The following is a 16,633-nucleotide window of genomic DNA, read 5'->3' as shown; positions in this document are numbered from 1 at the left end:
AGGAGGGGCACTGAGGATGCCCTCTGGAGCCCTGTCAGAGCCCTGACACTTCTGGGGTGACTCCAGGAACAGCCTTCACTGGCCCAGGGACATTCATCTCCCCAGCCTCGCACACATCCCCTGCAAATGGCCCTGTCTCCTCCATCACCCTCCTCTGCCTTTCTGGCCTGGCCCTTTCATTCCACACCAGCAAAGCAGCCTGGGCACCATCTCACCTGGGCACTCAGAGGGCTTCTGTGAGTAGCAGTGGCAGATTTCTCTGGAAGGTGCATTTGTCCCCTGTCCCATGGCACAGGGCAAAGCTCAGAGGATGAATATACTCCCAGGCACACACATCCTGGAGAGCTTTTTCAAGACAAAAATAGGGAGAGGAAAAAGAAAAGAGGCAAAATTAGAGAGATGAAAGGTGCCCCAAAAATCAGGAGCTTCCTCTGAGCCAGGTTTCCATAATTGAATCACTGGTGGGATATTTACTTTGATAAGTAGCTGCACAAAACTATTCATGTAGACAATGAAAGAATCAGCTTAATAGAATATATAGAAGGTGTTGTCAATGGAAACAAATGGAGAAAAATTCTTGAGATTAAAAAAAAAAATAAGAAAATAAAGGTCTGGCAATGCTGGCCAGGAAGCCTTCAGCAATTATCAAGAATCCTGTTCTGCAGAGGTTTCAAGTGTCTCCTAAATTCCACACTCGTGGCTTCAGGCCATGACTTGCCAGAGCAGTCCCAGAGCTGGCCACTGCCCAGAGATGCCCTGGGGCAGCTCCAGTGCCCAAGTGGGACAAGTGGCCCAGGGTGTGTGGGAGCCCTTTGGAGCAGGAGCTGTTGGGCAGGAAGGGCCCATCTGGGGAGGGTCAGGGAATCCCCCCCTGCAGCCCTGCTGCCCAGGCTGAGGAGGGTCCTCTCCAGCCCACAGCCCATCGTGTGCCCTTGGGGGCTGCGCTGCCGGGGCTGTTCCCGGGCACTGACTGGGGAATCTCCCGGGGTGCCCCGCGCGAGGCGGGGGCGGGGCGGAGGGCGGGCAGGGGGCGTGGCCGCGCGCTGATTGGCTGCGGCGGGGGTGTCTCCACCCGCAGCGCGCGAAGGGCGCCATCTTTGGCGCGTGGGGGATTCGGGGGCGGCGGCCCCGGGAAAAGCTGCGCTTGGGTGTGTGAGCTGGGGGGGTCTGCGGGGGGAGCGGGGTCTGGGGATCCCCTCGGGGGCTGCGGGGAGCGCGGCCGGGGGTGGAAAGCTGGAGGGCTCGGGAGGGCTTAGCAGAGGAGTTCAGGGGTTCCCGAGGAGATTTTGAGGGGTCCCTGAGGGGGTTCGGTGTCCTGAGGGGCCCCGGGGGGGGAGGTTGACGGTCCCTGAAGGGGTTTGGGAGTCCCTGAGGGAGTTTTGGTTTCTGAGGAGATTGGGGTGTCACAGGTGGGCTTGGGGGATGTCTGAGGGGGTTTGGGGGTCCTGGGTGGGTTTTGCAGAGACGTTTGCAGCAGTTTTTGTGGTCTCTAGATGGTTCCAGACGGCTTTGAGGCTCCCTTAGAGGGACTGGGGGGATCCCTGAATGGGCTTGGGGGGTCCCAGGTGTGTTTTGCGGGTCACTGAGAGGGTTTAGGGGGTCCGAGGAGTGGTGAGGTCTCTTATGGGAGTTGGGGAGTCTTTGAGGAGGTTTCGATAGGTCCTGGGGTGGATTTCTGAAGGGATTTCAGCGGGTTTTGAGGGGATGTTGTGAAGTCCCCTAAAGCCCAGCAGTGGGTTTAGGGGGTCCCCCAGCCCCCAGGGGAGGGGTCCTAGGGGTGCTCCCCAAAATCTGTGGGAGATATACTACATCCAGGTAAGGGGATCCCAGTGCCCCCAATATATCCCAATAACCTCCCAGTGACCCTCAGTATGGCCCAGTAACCCTCCAGTGCCCACCCAATGTATCCCAGTGAGCACCCAGTTACCCCCAGTATGGCCCAGTAACCTCCCAGTGTCCCCCCCATGTGTCCTGGTATCCCCCAGTAAGTCCCCAGTTCTCTGCCAGTGACCCCCAGTGTGCCCCAGTTCCCCCTCAGTCCCTCCCACTGCCCTCTGTGTCTCTCAGTAACCCCCCAGTCCTCCCAGTGCCCCCTGGTTCCCCCCAGTGTGTCCCAGTATCCCCCAGTAAACACCCAGTGCCCCCCAAAGCCCCTCAACTGTCCCCAGTGTGTCCCCAGATGCCCTTGGCATTTCTGTGAGCATGTGGGGGGGGCATTTTTGTGGTCAGAGGGTCCAGGGGGGAATCCTGGGGTGAGATGGAGGGTTGGGGACATCAGGGATGGGGTTTGGGGACAGTGGGGTGGGGTAAGGGGACAGTGGAATTAGGGGGAATTAAGGCCATGGAGAGGCCCTGGGGACATTGGAGACAACAGGGGGGTCTCAGGGTGTTAAGGGTGGATTTAGAGACACCGAGAAGGTCTTGGGAACACCAGGGGGGTATCAGGACTCACCTGCTCATGGTGCTGCCCCTCCTCTTCCCCGCTAGACATCATTAACCCCTCCCCAATGTCTCCCAGCTCCCATTTTCCTTTTAATCCCCTCCCCCTACAGATTCCTTTGCCTTCCCAAGATGCTTTTTAACTCCCCTAAATGCACCCAAAGCACCCCAAACCCCCCCAAATTCTTATCCAACCTCCCCCCCAAATCTCCCCCAGCCCCCCCATCAAATCCCTTCCAACCTCCCCCACAAAGATGGATCACCCAGCACCCTGGGACAGGAACACAGTGGGCTGTACTGGGGGCACTGGGCTGTCTTGAGAGGGCACTGGGGGGGCTCAGGTGTCCCAGGACAACGTGGCCCAGCTCCAGGAGAGATGTGGGGAGCAGTGAGGAGGTACTGGTCTGTACTGGTCTGTCCTGGTCTGTCCTGGTTTGTGCCCCCAATCCCCAAAGCCCCTCCCCAGCTCCCCCAGGACCCTCCTGCACCATAAAGCCCCCCAGGCCCCTGACTTGGTCCTGCTGCCCTTTGAGCATCTGCAGCTCCTGCAGAACCAGGCATTTCATCAGCAAATGTGCAGGTGACACCAAGCTGGGGGTGTGTTGATGTGCTGGAAGGCAGGAGGGCTCTGGAGAACAAGTGGTGTGAGGAGAGGCTGAGGGAGCTGGGGGTGTTGAGGCTGGAGAAGAGGAGGCTCAGGGGAGACCTCCTGACTGTCTGCAAGTCCCTGCCAGGAGGTTGGAGCCAGGTGGGGGTGGGGCTGTTGTGCCAGGAAGCAGCAGTAGGACAAGAGGGCTGGGTCTTGAGCTGTGCCAGGGGAGGTTTAGGTTGGATATTGGGAAGCAATTTTTTTCCTGGGAGAGTAATCAGGCCTTGGAATGGGCTGGGCAGGGAGGGGGTGGAGTCAGCGTCCCTGGAGGTGTTGAAGGTGAGAGTGGATGTGGCCTCAGTGCCATGGTTTGGGAAGCACGGCGGGGTTGGATCCAGGGTTGGACTTGATGATCTCGGAGGTCTTTTCCAACCTGGCTGATTCTATGATTCTGTGATTCCCATTCCTATGGCAGCACATGCTTGAGGCTCTATCCCCAGGGTGGTAGAGATGTCTGTCCATATCTATTTCCAAGGTTAGTCTGTAAATGTGTGGTGTTAGCAAAGCAGGCTGAGTTCTGGGCTGGTTGTAGAAGGAGAAAGAAGCCCAGAGGCCAGTGCAAGCAGGCAGCCCTGAGCTTGCACCTGATGTCCCCTCCCTGCAGGTTCCTGTCCTTGAGCCCAGGCCCTGAGGTGAGGCTGAGAAGTGGCGCGGAGGTGAGCCCAGAGCTGTCCCTGAGGTGAGGCTGAGAATAAGTGCAAGGCAGAGGTGCTGCTGAGGAAGGAGAGCCCTGTGGTGGGGAAGAAGACAAAGCTGTGAATGCCCATCCCCGAGCAGGTGCTGTGTCCATCCCCTGTGTGCCAGGTGAGCTGGGGCTTTGCTGCAGAGCTGCGGGCGCTGATTTGAGCGTCTCCAAGTGCTGAGATGGTGGGCACCCAGGAACACAAACTGTGCCTGGCCACGGAGCCTGCAAGGAGGAGCAGAGACAGCCCTGGCAGTGTGGGGGGCCAGGTTGTCCCTGTGCCTTCCTCTGCAGGCCCTGTCTGTCCCTGCTGGACCCCTGTCCATCCCCATCAGGTCCCTGCCCGTCCCCCCCGGGCTGAGCTCCCCCCAGGAAGTGCCGTGGAGCTGAAGCTGCTGCCATCCCCCCCCTGCAGCCGCTGCCCCAGCCAAGGGAGCAGCAAAGGCAGGGCCAGGAGCAGAGGCAGCAGCAGGGGAGCCCTGGGGGTCCGGGAAGCTCTTGTGTGGGTCAGGAAAGAGGCGCTGGGCACGAGGCCGGGGCTGTGCTGAGCAGGCCCAGCCCTCACATCCCCCCAGCCAACGCCGGCTGCCCGGGGGGCTTGGGAGGGACCCCCAGCCCGTGTGCCCCACACTGAGCTGGCAGAGAGAGAGCCAAGGGACAGGGCCACGGGCAGGGCCACGGGTGAGGGACAGGCAGGGCCATTGCAGGGCCACGGTGAGGGCACAGCCTGTGGCAGCAGAGCTGCCCAGGGCCGGGGGCAGCCGGGGGTGTTGGTACCAGGCAGTGCTGGGGCTGAGCAGAGCACGAAGCCTCTTGCAGACCCCTGGAGCAGCCTCCCACTTGCCAGCCCCACCCTGGTGGGGTGACACTGTCCCCTCCCTACAGGACATTCCCCCAGAAATCTTCAGGGGGGCCTTTTGTGTTTATTCCTGGTTGCTGATTCCTTCTGGGGACCTGAGGGACCTTCTGCAATCCCATGCATAGGGCACAATCTCCTCTGCAGAGCTTGACTCACTGCAGACTTTGCAGGGAAATCTGTGCTGGCAGCCCGAGTATGTCCTGATCCCCCACACTCCCCCCAGGATATTCGGGATGAGTTCCCCCTTCCCGGACACCTGCGGGATGGTGGGGGGTGGTTGTTCTCCTGGCGTTGCTGTTGCTGCTCCGCCCCTGTCCCTGCCCTTCCTGCCACTGTCGGGTGAGCGGAGCGGCCACGATGGGAAAGGGGCGAGAGAAGCAAAAAGAGCAGGTGGGACCCCCAAAGGGAGCACGAGGGATGGTGGGTCACCCCCAAAGGGAGCTGGGGGGAGCCAGGGTTTGTGGGCCAATGGGAACAGGGTTGGAGAGGGGGGCTAAGGAGTGGGAGGAGAGCAGGAGCGTGGAGCGTGGCTGCCATGGAGATCACTCTCTGTCCCCATGCCTTGATCGTTGGAGAGCGGGGGAGGCTGGAGAGAGGGGGGAGCTGTGAGAGCTCCGAGAGCCTGGAGAGGGGGGAGCTCGGGCCCCCTGTGCCGAGCCAGCGGTCGGGGCTGTGCTTGGTGCCAAATTGCCCCTGGTCAGGCTGAACCCTGAGCCCACCCACGTGTCAGGGGGCTCGATCTGGTCCCTGCTCTCATTTCCCTGGGGCAGCCTCTGGTGTCCCCCTGCCTGAGGGGCTGTTTGGTTGCCTTGGGCACAGCTGGCCCTTGTGCAGGGCTGTGCCTTTGGGGGCTCTTGGGGGTGGGCGAGAGGTGTTTTTTGCGGGTGCCGGGCTGGGTTGGTGGCAGAGCCCCGGTGGTGGGCGGGGGGATGCAGGTCCCGCCGGGTCCATAGTCAGGGTCAGGCCCCGCCGGCTCCATTGTCAGCCCGGTGCCGGCGGGGGGGACACAGCGGGTTTGGGGCCCCCTGGGAGTGCCGGGGGTGGGTGTGGAGCCCGGGAGCTGCCGAGTGTGGAGGGCGGAGTGGGGAGATGCCGGAGCTGGGGGACCCCCAGCAGCCTGGAGGAGGAGCCCAGAGAAGGGAAAACCCTGGCAGTGGGGACCCCTGGGATCCCTGGGACAACAAAGTGGAGAACCTGGAGAGGGGGAATGTCTGGGAACTTGGCATCCCGAAGGCGAGAGTCAGAGGAGAAAGGACCCTTGGGACCCCCAATGCTCCCAGCATCCCTGAGTGGGACCCCCAGCATCTCAGAAAGGGAAACTGTTTCCAAGCCCAGAAAGGACAGACCAGAGAGGGGTAACACCTGGGAGAATTTCTTTAGGTTAACCTTCATATTTCGGAGTAGTTTTTTAGCTGAACCTCAGCTTTTTGCAGTTTGGGTGGGTGAGGGTCTTCGTGCTATTTTTGAGTGTTTTTGCCTGAATCTCGGAGGTTTGGGTTTTTCTGGGCTGAATCTTGGTGTTTTGGAGGTTTTTATGGACACAGGATGCCCGGTGAGTTCTAGAGATGGACTTGGGCAGGAGGAACCCCCAAGCCAACACACTCAGCCCTTGTTTTCCCCCCCATCAGGATTTGTCCTTCCCAAAGCTTGGGCGGATGGAGGAGGAGGCTGCGAGGAAGAGGAAGATGCCTTGGGCCCCCCAGGCAGGTGAGGAGGAAGTCAGTGTCCCTTTGGGTGGGTGTTGTGCTGGCTCTGTCAGCCGAGCATGGCCCCGGCTGCAGGACAACCCCGCTGGCGCCGCCGTCCTGCCGGGGCCGGAGTTGGGGGGATGTCCTTGGCCTTCCCTGTGGGCCGGAGGCAAATCCCCTGCCTGTCCTTCTTGCTTCCTGCCCCAGGCCCCGAGCTGAGGACGGAGAGCCCGGAGGACAAATCCCCCCGTGAGACCCTGGTGGGAGAGGCCGTTTTGAAGGGCTCCCCGGCGCAGGAAGGCAGCGGGGAGGAAAAGGGCCGGAGATCCCCCCGCAGGAGGGGCTCCAAAGCCATCCCAGGGTGCTCTGAGGAGGAAAGAGCCAGCCTGTGCTGGGAAAGCAACCGGAGCTTGAGGGGGAGCTCTGAGCTGGTGGTCCCTGATCAGCCTCCCAGCAGGGAGAAGCCCTTCAGGTGCTTGGAATGTGGGAAGAGCTTCAGGAAGAGCACCCACCTCCTCGCCCACCAGCACATCCACACTGGAGAACGGCCCTACTCTTGTGGGGAATGTGGGAAGAGCTTTAGGCAGAGCTCCCACCTCCACACACATCGGCGCATCCACACTGGGGAACGGCCCTACTCTTGTGGGGAATGTGGGAAGAGCTTCAGGGAAAACTCCAAACTCCTCATCCACCAGCGCATCCACACTGGAGAACGACCCTACAAGTGTGGGGAATGTGGGAAGAGCTTCCGCCGGAGCTCCCACCTCCGCACCCACCAGCACATCCACACCAGGAAGAGGCCCTACAAGTGTGGAGAATGCGGGAAGAGCTTCAGTGACAGCTCCTATCTCCCCATTCACCAACGCATCCACACCGGGGAACGGCCCTACAAGTGTGGGGATTGTGGGAAGAGGTTTAGGACCACCTCACATCTCCTCACACATGAGCGGACACACACGGATGAGAGGCCCTTCCGCTGCACCGACTGTGGGAAGGGCTTCAAGTACAACTTTTACCTCGTCACCCACTGCCGCGTCCACACCGGTGAGAGGCCCTACAAGTGTGGGGAGTGTGGGAAGACCTTCCCCCACAGTTCTACCCTAACCAAACACCAACAAACCCATTGGTAAGGCAAACCGTACGAGTTCCCCGACTGCAGGAAGAGCTTTGGCTGCTGCTTCCACCCAGAATGAACCCCCCAATGGTGAGGCAACCCTTGGAGTCCAGTGACTGTCAGTCCATCCCTTTCAACCACAAAGGGCCAGTCCCCTTTCCCAGGGGCAGCTTCTTCCAACAGAACCCTTCTTGGGGGGTCAGTCCTGGAAGTTTAGAGCAGAGATCTCTCCACAAGTGTTGGTCTGGGGGAGTTCCATCCATCTCTAATTAAGAATTCTTGCTTTTGTGTCAGCCTTGAGTAGAATTGCTTCAACAATTGATTTAGTGTAGAGCAATGTCTTATCTTATGCTGTACTCCTCTTAGTTTTAGTGTTTCTATTGTGCAGTAAGTAATTCTGATGAAGATCTTCTGTCTGATCATTTGTAACTGTAAATAAATTCATTTCTATCAATAGATCTGATTTGCCATTATTAAAACCTGGGGGACTAAAGTGGTTCAGTCACACCTCTGTAATTCCTCTAAACTGAAACTGTTGGCATAATCCAAGGCTTAGATTGGATCCAGCAGCCCCCAGCACCCCACAGGAAGTTGGGAGCTCAGGGGGGCCACCCCTCTTTCTCAACCCCCCAGTGTCCAAAGACACCTATGGGACCATCGGACTCACCAGACCACCCCCCCTTTTCCACCCTTCTCCCTGTTCCTCCCACTTTTCCATTGTCCCCTCAATCCCCAATTTCCCCCAGAATAGTTTTGGGGTCCTAACCCCCACTTTTTGCCTTCTCTCCTGTGGGCACTGAAGGAGAAAATGAGGCTGCACACACAGAGTTCCATTTTGGGACGTGTCCGCCCATCTGTCCGGCGTCCCCCTTTCATTGGGGTTCCTTTGGAAACAGCACCTGGGCTTTGTCTTTTAGTCCACTGGAATTCCCAGCATGGCCCCAAAGCAGTGCCCTGATCCCACACATTCCCCTCCCCTCATGTGCTGGCTGTGTTCAGCCACCAGAGAAAAACACAGGCTGCCATGCAGAGCGTTCCAAGTGGTTTCCACTTTGGCAAACAGCACTCTCTGGATGGAAAACACCAGCCAAGGCCAAAACACTCCTTTTGGATCCTGATTAACTGAATGCAGCTGCTGCTGCCTTAACTTGTTCCCACAAAAATTCTCAGGGTTCCTTTGCTTCCAGGAGACCCCACATGTCCCAATGGCCCCCGGATTCCATGAGCTTCCCCAGTCTCCAAAGGTTCCTTTAGTTCCATGAGGCCCTGCAGTCCCAAAATGCTCTTTGGATTCTCGGAGATTTCCCATTGTCCCAGGGTCCCTTGTGCTTCAGAAGGAGCTGCAGTGGGACAGTGGCCCCCTGGTTCCGTGAGCTCTGCAGTGTTCCAGGAATCCTTGGGTTCCAGGAGAGCCTGCAGTTTCACAAGGAGCACTTGAATGCAGGAGGTTCTGCAGGGTCCCAATGGCCCCTGGATTCTGGGAGGTTCAGAAATATCTCAGGCCTGAGAAAACTGGGATTGTTCAGGCTGGAGAAGAGAAGGCTTTGTGCTGACCTGATTGTGGCCTTCCAGTGCCTGAAGGGAGCCAACCAGAAAGATGGAGAGAGACTTTGGACAAGGGCCTGGAGTGACAGGACAAGGGGCAGTGGCTTCACACGGATAGAGGGAAGGGTTGGAAGAGATAGTAGGAAGGAATTCTTGACTCTGAGGGTGCTGAGATGCTCTTTAAGGCCCCTCCCAACCCAAAGCATCCCATTATTCAGGGACTGGTGGGTGAGGTGGTGGTCGGAGCTGTCTGGGGCACATGGACCCAAAATGAGGGAGTTTTCCATTTTTGGGGAAAAAAGGAGGGGGCCGAAGAACTGACCCTTTGGACACCTGGCAGGCAGGCTTTGGCTGGAAGCTGCTGATGGGGAGCTGAGAGAAGCCCCCACAATGCAGGAGGAAATGGTCAGTGACCTGCTCTGCCAGTGAGACCCCCCCAAGTGCCTGGGCCCACATGGGATGCAGCCAAGAGTCCTGAGGGAGCTGGAGAAAGAGCTGGCCAAGCCACTCTCACTCATTCCCCAGCAGTGCTGCACAACTGCACAAGTCCCAGCTGACTGGCAACAAGCACATGGGATGGCCATGCACAGGAAGGGCCAAAAGGAGCATCTGGGCAACTCCTGGCCTGTCCCATTGACCTCAGGACCAGGGAAGTCCATGCAGCAGATCCTCCTCAGTGCCATCCCATGGCAGGGGCAGGACAACCAGGGGATCAGGCCCAGCCAGTGTGGGGTTGGGAAAGGCAGGTCCTGCCTGACCAACCTCATCTCCTTCTCTGACAAAGGACCCGCTCAGCAGCTGAGGGAAAGGCTGGGGATGTGTCTCTGTGGAATTCCAGAAGGCCTTTGGCACCATCTCCCTCAGCATCTCCTGCACAAACTGGCTGCTCATGGCTTGCCCGGGGAACTGTTTGCTGGGTGACAAAGTGTCTGATGGCCCAGGGAGTGGTGGGGAATGGAAGGAAATCCAGGTGGGACCAGTCACTAGTGGGGTTCCCAAGGGCTCAGGATTGGGGCTGCTCCTGTTTAACATCATTACTGATGATCTGAGACAGGGGATCGAGTGCCCCTTCAGGAAAGTCGTGGACAACACCACGTTGGGTGTGAGTGTGGTTGTGCTGGAGGGCAGGAAGGCTCTGCAGAGGGATCTGGACAGGCTGGATCAATAAGACCAAGTGTCAGGGCCTGCCCTTGGGTCCCAACAACCCCCTGGAACGCTCCAGGCTGGGGGCAGAGGGGCTGGAGAGCTGCTCAGCAGGAAGGGACTTGGGGGTGCTGCTTGACAGGGGCTGGATATGAGGCAGAGTGTGCCCAGGGGGGCAAGAAGGCCAAGGGCATCGTGGCCTTTGTGGAGAAGGGTGTGGCCAGCAGGAGCAGAGAACTGATTGCCCCTCTGTGCTGGGCACTGGGGAGGCCCCACCTGGAGTGCTGTGTCCAGTTCTGGCCCCTCAGTGCCAAAAGGCCCTTGAGGGGCTGGAGCGTGTCCAGAGAAGGGAACGGAGCTGGGGAAGGCTCTGGAAAACATGTCTGCTGAGGGACGGCTGAGGGAACTGGGCTTGTTGAGTCTGGAGAAGGGGAGGCTCAGGGGGGACCTCATTGCTCTCTGCAATGACCTGAAAGGAGGTTTTAGTGGGGAGGGGGTTGGTCTCTTCTGCAAAGCCTTTAGTGACAGGAAGAGAGGAAATGACCTAAAGATGTATCAGGTGAGGTTCAGATTAGGTGTTAAAAAAACCCTTTTTCCACTGAGAGAGTGTTCAGGCATTGGAACAAGTAGCCCAGGGAGGTGGTGGAGTCTCTGGAAGTGTTCAGGTGTGTGGTGGGTTGACCTTGGCTGGAGACCAGGTGCCCTCCCAGCCGCTCTATCACTCCCCTTCCCAGCAGGACATGGGAGAGAGTAAGGTGGGAAAAACAAAATAGTGGGTTGGGATAAGGCAGTTTATTTAAAGCAAAAAGCAGAACAAAGCTTGGTCACACAGAAGCCAAAGACAGCAGGGTTTGTTCTCTGCCTCCCATGAGCAGCCATGGTCGGCCACTCCCGAGGAGCAGGGCTTGGGTCCGCGGGACGGTTCCTCAGCAGGCAGCCATCAGACAATGAATGCCCCCCTCCTGCTCCCTGCCTCAGCTTTTAGAGCTGAGCTGACCTCCCATGGTCTGCAATGTCCCTTGGGTCAGTTGGGCTCAGCTGGCCTACTTGGGTCCCCTGCCAGGCTCTTGCCCTCAGCTAAGGAAGGAATGTCCCAGTGTTGGTGCTGTGCTCAGCAGTGGCCAAAACACTGGGGTGTTCTCAACCCCCTTCCAGCTGCCAATGCCAAGCCCAGCCCTGGGAGGGCTGCTGTGGGGAACTGAACTGCAGCTCAGCCAGACCCAACCCAAATGTCTATGGCACATATTCTATAGAATCCATCCTTAGGTGTTGTGTGATAGATCTGTAAGATATTACAAATAATAAGCAATAATAAGGCAAGTGTCCTCCTTAGGGACACCACCACCCCAAATCAACTGGCTGAGTTTGTTCCCTGGGGGTGTCTGCAGCAGCAAGCACAGCCCCACACTGACTGCTCTGGGCTGTGCAGGCATTTGTGGTTCTGCCTGTCTCACACACACCCCCAACCTTGGGATGGATCTGGATGTCACTGGATGTGATGTCACAGGGGAGCTGTGATATCATGGGGAGGTGTGATGCCACAGGGACGGTGTGATGTCACAGGGGAGGATGTGAATCACAGGAGAGGTGTGATGTCATATGATGGATGTGAAGTCATAGAGATGTGATGTCACAGGAAGGATGTGATGTCACAGGGAGGATGTGATGTCAGAGGGGAGGATGTGATGTCACAGGGAGGATACGATATCAAAGGAGAGGTGTGATGTCATACGATGGTTGTGATGTCATAGGGGAGTTGTGATGTCACAGGAGAGGATGTGACATCACAGAGATATTATGATTTCACAGAATAGGTGTGATGTCATATGATGGTTGTGACGTCATAGGAGAGGTGTGATGTCACAGTGGAGGTGTGATGTCAGAGGGGAGCTGTGATGTCACGGGGAAGATGTGATGTCATGGGGAGATGTGATGTCACATGAGAGTTGTGATGTCACAGGGGAGGATGTGACGTCACAGGGATTATATGATATCACAGGAGAGCTGTGATGTCATATGACGACTGTGATGTCATGAGAGAGATGTGATGACACAGGAAAGACGTGATGTCACAGGGGAGCTGTGATGTCGCAGGAGAGTTGTGATGTCACGGGGAGGATGTGATTTCACAGGGATGATATGATGTGATGTCATATGATGGATGTGATGTCATAGAGAATCCTTGATGTCACAACAAAGATGTGATGTCACAGGGGAGCTGTGATGTCACATGGGAAGTGTGATGTCACAGAAATGGTATGATGTCATGAATCCGAAAAATCGGTCCAAGAAACTGCTCAGAGACTTTTTTATCTTTAAGCAGCAAGGTATTTGTTTATTCAACGTTGGGAGCAAGCCAGCTCACGCTGGACAAACTTGCTCAAAGGCTTCACACAAAATCAGCATTTTTATACAATCTTCAGATGTGATTAAATGCATATTCAATGATTACAACATCTATCTATGCATATTAATAATAGGTGGAGTATAGCTGGACCTCAGGAGGGGCTTGGGGCAGTGCTTCTCTTGGCCCTCAATTTTGGTGGGTCTGGAGTCTTAAACTCATCTTCCTCAGCTTGACCTTCCTTCTCTTCCATTGTTCTTGACCCGTTCACTGAAGCTTGGAAAAGGCCCTGGCTCCCGGCATATTTCTCCTATTCAAATGTCTACCTGATCCTGCTGTATTTCTAATTTATCACCTCTAGGCCTATTACATGTTCTTGTACTATTCTCTGAAGCTTTGGTCCAGTAAGTAGAACAGAACAAGCACGGATCGGTTTGTATGTTGGTAGCTTGTTAGCAGGCCCAAATTTCTTAGTTAACTCTTTTGGGCCTGGCCTCCTGTTTCATTTCCCCCTTTTTGTTTAGAATTTATGAATTCTTTCGTCAAGTTCCAATGAATTTTGATAGGTATTCATCACAGCCCACGTTATGTGCATCCTTCTAACCATGATGCTTGATTTGTACCGTAGCCAAACAATTAGGACCAGTAGTAGAATCATGCCAGCTCCTAATACCAGTATTGGATGTATCAAATAGTGGAACACTTGTGATGCTGTAGGGGAGTATCCTGTAAAGATGTCCCACCAGTGGTGCTCTCCCACTTTTTCTACTTTGGTTAAAACAGTTTTTATGCTTTCAGTGTCATGTTCTACTTGCCAGAGCATTCGTTTAGTCATTCTGTTCACTTCCTGGACCAGTTTTTCTATATCAGGATGTTTAAGCATTGCTTTAGAAGATTAATGTTCATTCCTGTCTGCAATTTTGGCACATCATGATACATTGTATAATCAGCTTCAATCAGTTGTCTAGTAGTCACTAGAATGATATAATCAAAGTCACAGCCTATTATTTTAGTAAAACAAAAAAATTAGTACCACTCACTACTTCATGACAAGTATCTATGGTAAAATTAACACAAAAGGTTCTAACACATGCACAACTATTTCCTACATAATAGACTTGTGATTGGGTTTTAGTATGGGGAAGCATTTCAAAGGTACACACACTATCTTCAGCATCTAAGCATAAATCTTCATTCCTTACGACAGCATTTTCACAGATATATCCTAATTGTCCTGTAGGAATACATGCCTCAGGACTGACTGACTGTCACTTTTTCTTGGTGTGATCATAACTTGCCCAAACATTATGGTCTATGGGTCTGACAATCACATTTTGGTGTATGGCTCCTAATGTCAGGATAGGAAAGATGGTCTTTTCTTTAGCTGCACTGATAATGAGTACATAAGCTTCAATTTGTTCATGTTGAGGGTTGTAAGTGAAGTTCCCTAACTGCCACCACGCTTGGTAATTTTTCTCAAATTGTGTAGTAGAACTGTTTCTAGCTATTATTTCTCTTACTTCTTGTGGTAATATTCCTGAGGTTCCTTCCCTTAATATTCTTGCAGCTACAGATTGCACCCACTGTTGAGTTTGGAGACATTGTATTGCAAGTGCAAACCTTTTATGGATGACACCAGCATAGTGAATAATCTTGGTGAAATCTTTTGCAGTGTGGTTAGCTACTAATGTTAACAATTTAACTGCCAATGATTGTGTTTCTGCCAAAGTGAGCAAAGATGATCTTAAAGGGACTTTGAATTTTCCTAGATCAGATGTGACAGCACTTAGTTTATTCACTAATACTTCTTGATCTATGGTGTTTAATACACTTAATCCTGTGCCAAACCACCCGGTTACATCTCTTTGAATTCTGGTACGAGGGGATCTGGCCATCATCTATGCATGCCAGCCTTTAAGGCTTTGTTGAATACAGGGCTGACAATCTTTTTGTATGTTTGATATGTTTACCTGAAGGTTTATTCGAACTCTCTTCAGTGAATATGTGGGATCTAACAACAGCTTCTGCTCATTTGAGTGTCTAATCATGTAAGGTCCAGCAAAAGTTAAATTGTGGACACTCTCACAGGCTAAAGAAGGAGTTGTAGAACTGGTGGTGGTCTTAGTCAATGGGGTGGTAGGAGATTTGCTGGTTGGAAATCTCCTGGTTATATTTCCTTCCCTGAATGTCCACTGACACATCACAGAAACTGATTTATCTAGAGTGAAGGTGTGCCAACACTGATCAGCCACTAATTACATTTCACAGTAACGTCAGTTCTGGGTGACCATCTGATCTGTGCCTATTAAAACACTTGCATCGTATGGGGTACCAGGATTTTACCAATTATTCAGTACCCTTGTTCCTTGGAGGACTATAACAGATGCATTGTATTGGTTCAGTTCAGATGAATTCAGAATATCTGTATTTATAGCAAATCATAGACTAGAATTCCCATTATAGGCCTGAGACCATAATAATTTTTGGGCAAGAGTTTGATTCAACACTAATGTACTTATCAGTCCAAAGATCAGCATTGAGGAGGCTTGATAGTAGATGATTCCTCTCCCGAGGTCCATGCTTCCTCTGGAACCCTCTTGACTCGAGAGCAGTGGATCCACGTGGGTTTCTCTTTCACCCAGATCACTGTGAAGGTGGTCATCAGCACCTGCTGGGGTCCATCCCACTTCTCTCGTGGTGGATCTCCTGAAAGATTCTTAACATATACCTGATCACCAGGGTTGAATGGATGTAACTTACAATCAGGCTGCTTGGGTTGGTGTTCTAACACCACTGTAGCATTTTTCTGCAATTGTTTTCCTACAGCCATAACATGATCACACACATATTGATTACTGATTTGATCTACAGCTTCACTATTCACAGCTTGCATCATGTAGGGTCTGCCCAAGAGAATTTCAAATGGACTCAGTTTCCCTTTTGATCTTGGCTTGACCCTTAGCCTGATTAAAGCAATAGGTAAAGCTTGATACCAATGAAAATTTGTTTCTTGACATATTTTAGATTCATCTTTTCTACTTGCCCATTTGCTTGGAGTCTGTAGGGCATATGCAGTTGCCAATTGATTTTTAGTGCTTTACTTATTGCTTGTACAATTCATGCACAAAAGTGTGAACCTCTATCTAAAGAGATGCTCTTAGGCATTCCAAACCATGGTATAATCTCATTCAACAAGACTTTAACCACTCCTTTTGATTCATTTTTTTCTACATGGGAAAGCTTCGGGCCATCCAGAAAATGTGTCAGTCAAAACTAAGAGATAACAGGACCCCCCCCTTTTCTTGGGAGCTCAGAGAAATTAATTTGCCAAATTTCACCTGGGAAATGCCCTTTACTTATTGCCCTTTGGTGTATTTTTTGTTCCAGTATTAAAGACAAAGTTCACATTGGGATGTGACTTGCTCTATTGTGATAAATAAATTTGGTCCTGCTACTCTAGTCCTTAAATGCTAATAGAGTGAGTCTAAGCCCCAATAGTTTTATCATGTTTTACTTTTACAAATTGCCACACTAATTTTTCTAACAGTATTAACTGACCTGTTTTTAGTTAACCTCATCTATTGTCTAACACCTATTTTCATGTATCCACTTATAATCTGTTTCTTGATATTCTACCTGTTGATCTGTGTCTAGTTCTTCTAGCACTAAAGCTGCTACTGATAGTTCTTTACTTCTTGCAGCAGCTAATTCAGCTTCTGCATCAGCTTTTCTGTTTCTTATTTCCAGGACAGTGTTACCTTTCAGGTGTCCTTGGCAGTGCATAATTGCCACCTGAGAGGGGAGTTGTACAGCTTCTAATAATCATAGAGTTTCTTCAGTATATTCCACAACTTTTCCTTGAAGAGTTAAAAGTCCTCTTTTTCCAAATTGCTCCATGAGTGTGAACTATGCCAAAGGCATATTTGGTACTGTCCATTGAACACATTCTCCTTGTTTTTCAGTAACAATCAATAGATCATTCACATATTATAAAAATACACCCTTTCCCGGTGGTGACTGACATTGTTCCAATTCTTTAGCTAATTAATTCCCAAAATTGTGGGAATATTTTCTAACCCTTAAGGTAACACTGTCCAAATGAGATGAGTTTTCCTTCCTGTGGTGGGATTTTCCCACTTGAAGGCAAATATCCTTTGACTTTCCTGTGTT

General features: G+C 53.0%; 1 protein-coding gene and 1 long non-coding RNA gene across 2 annotated transcripts in view; one reads left to right on the top strand and one right to left on the bottom strand.

The window, feature by feature from the left end:
- LOC135405704 (uncharacterized) overlaps nucleotides 1-16,633 on the bottom strand; it is a 614,579-nt gene that overhangs the window by 108,931 nt on the left and 489,015 nt on the right. The gene's annotated exons all lie outside the window — the stretch shown is intronic.
- The window catches only part of LOC135405248 (zinc finger protein 271-like), a 774,083-nt gene that overhangs the window by 713,646 nt on the left and 43,804 nt on the right, over nucleotides 1-16,633 (top strand). The window contains exon 4 of the mRNA XM_064639916.1: nucleotides 6,772-7,443. Coding sequence (XP_064495986.1) covers nucleotides 6,772-7,443 — 672 coding nt within the window. The remainder of the gene's footprint in view (nucleotides 1-6,771; nucleotides 7,444-16,633) is intronic.

This window comes from Pseudopipra pipra, chromosome W (assembly GCF_036250125.1).
Source record: "Pseudopipra pipra isolate bDixPip1 chromosome W, bDixPip1.hap1, whole genome shotgun sequence".
NCBI lineage: Eukaryota > Metazoa > Chordata > Aves > Passeriformes > Pipridae > Pseudopipra > Pseudopipra pipra.
The sequence above is the reverse complement of the archived record's forward strand: the minus strand, read 5'-3'. Positions and strand labels throughout refer to the sequence as shown.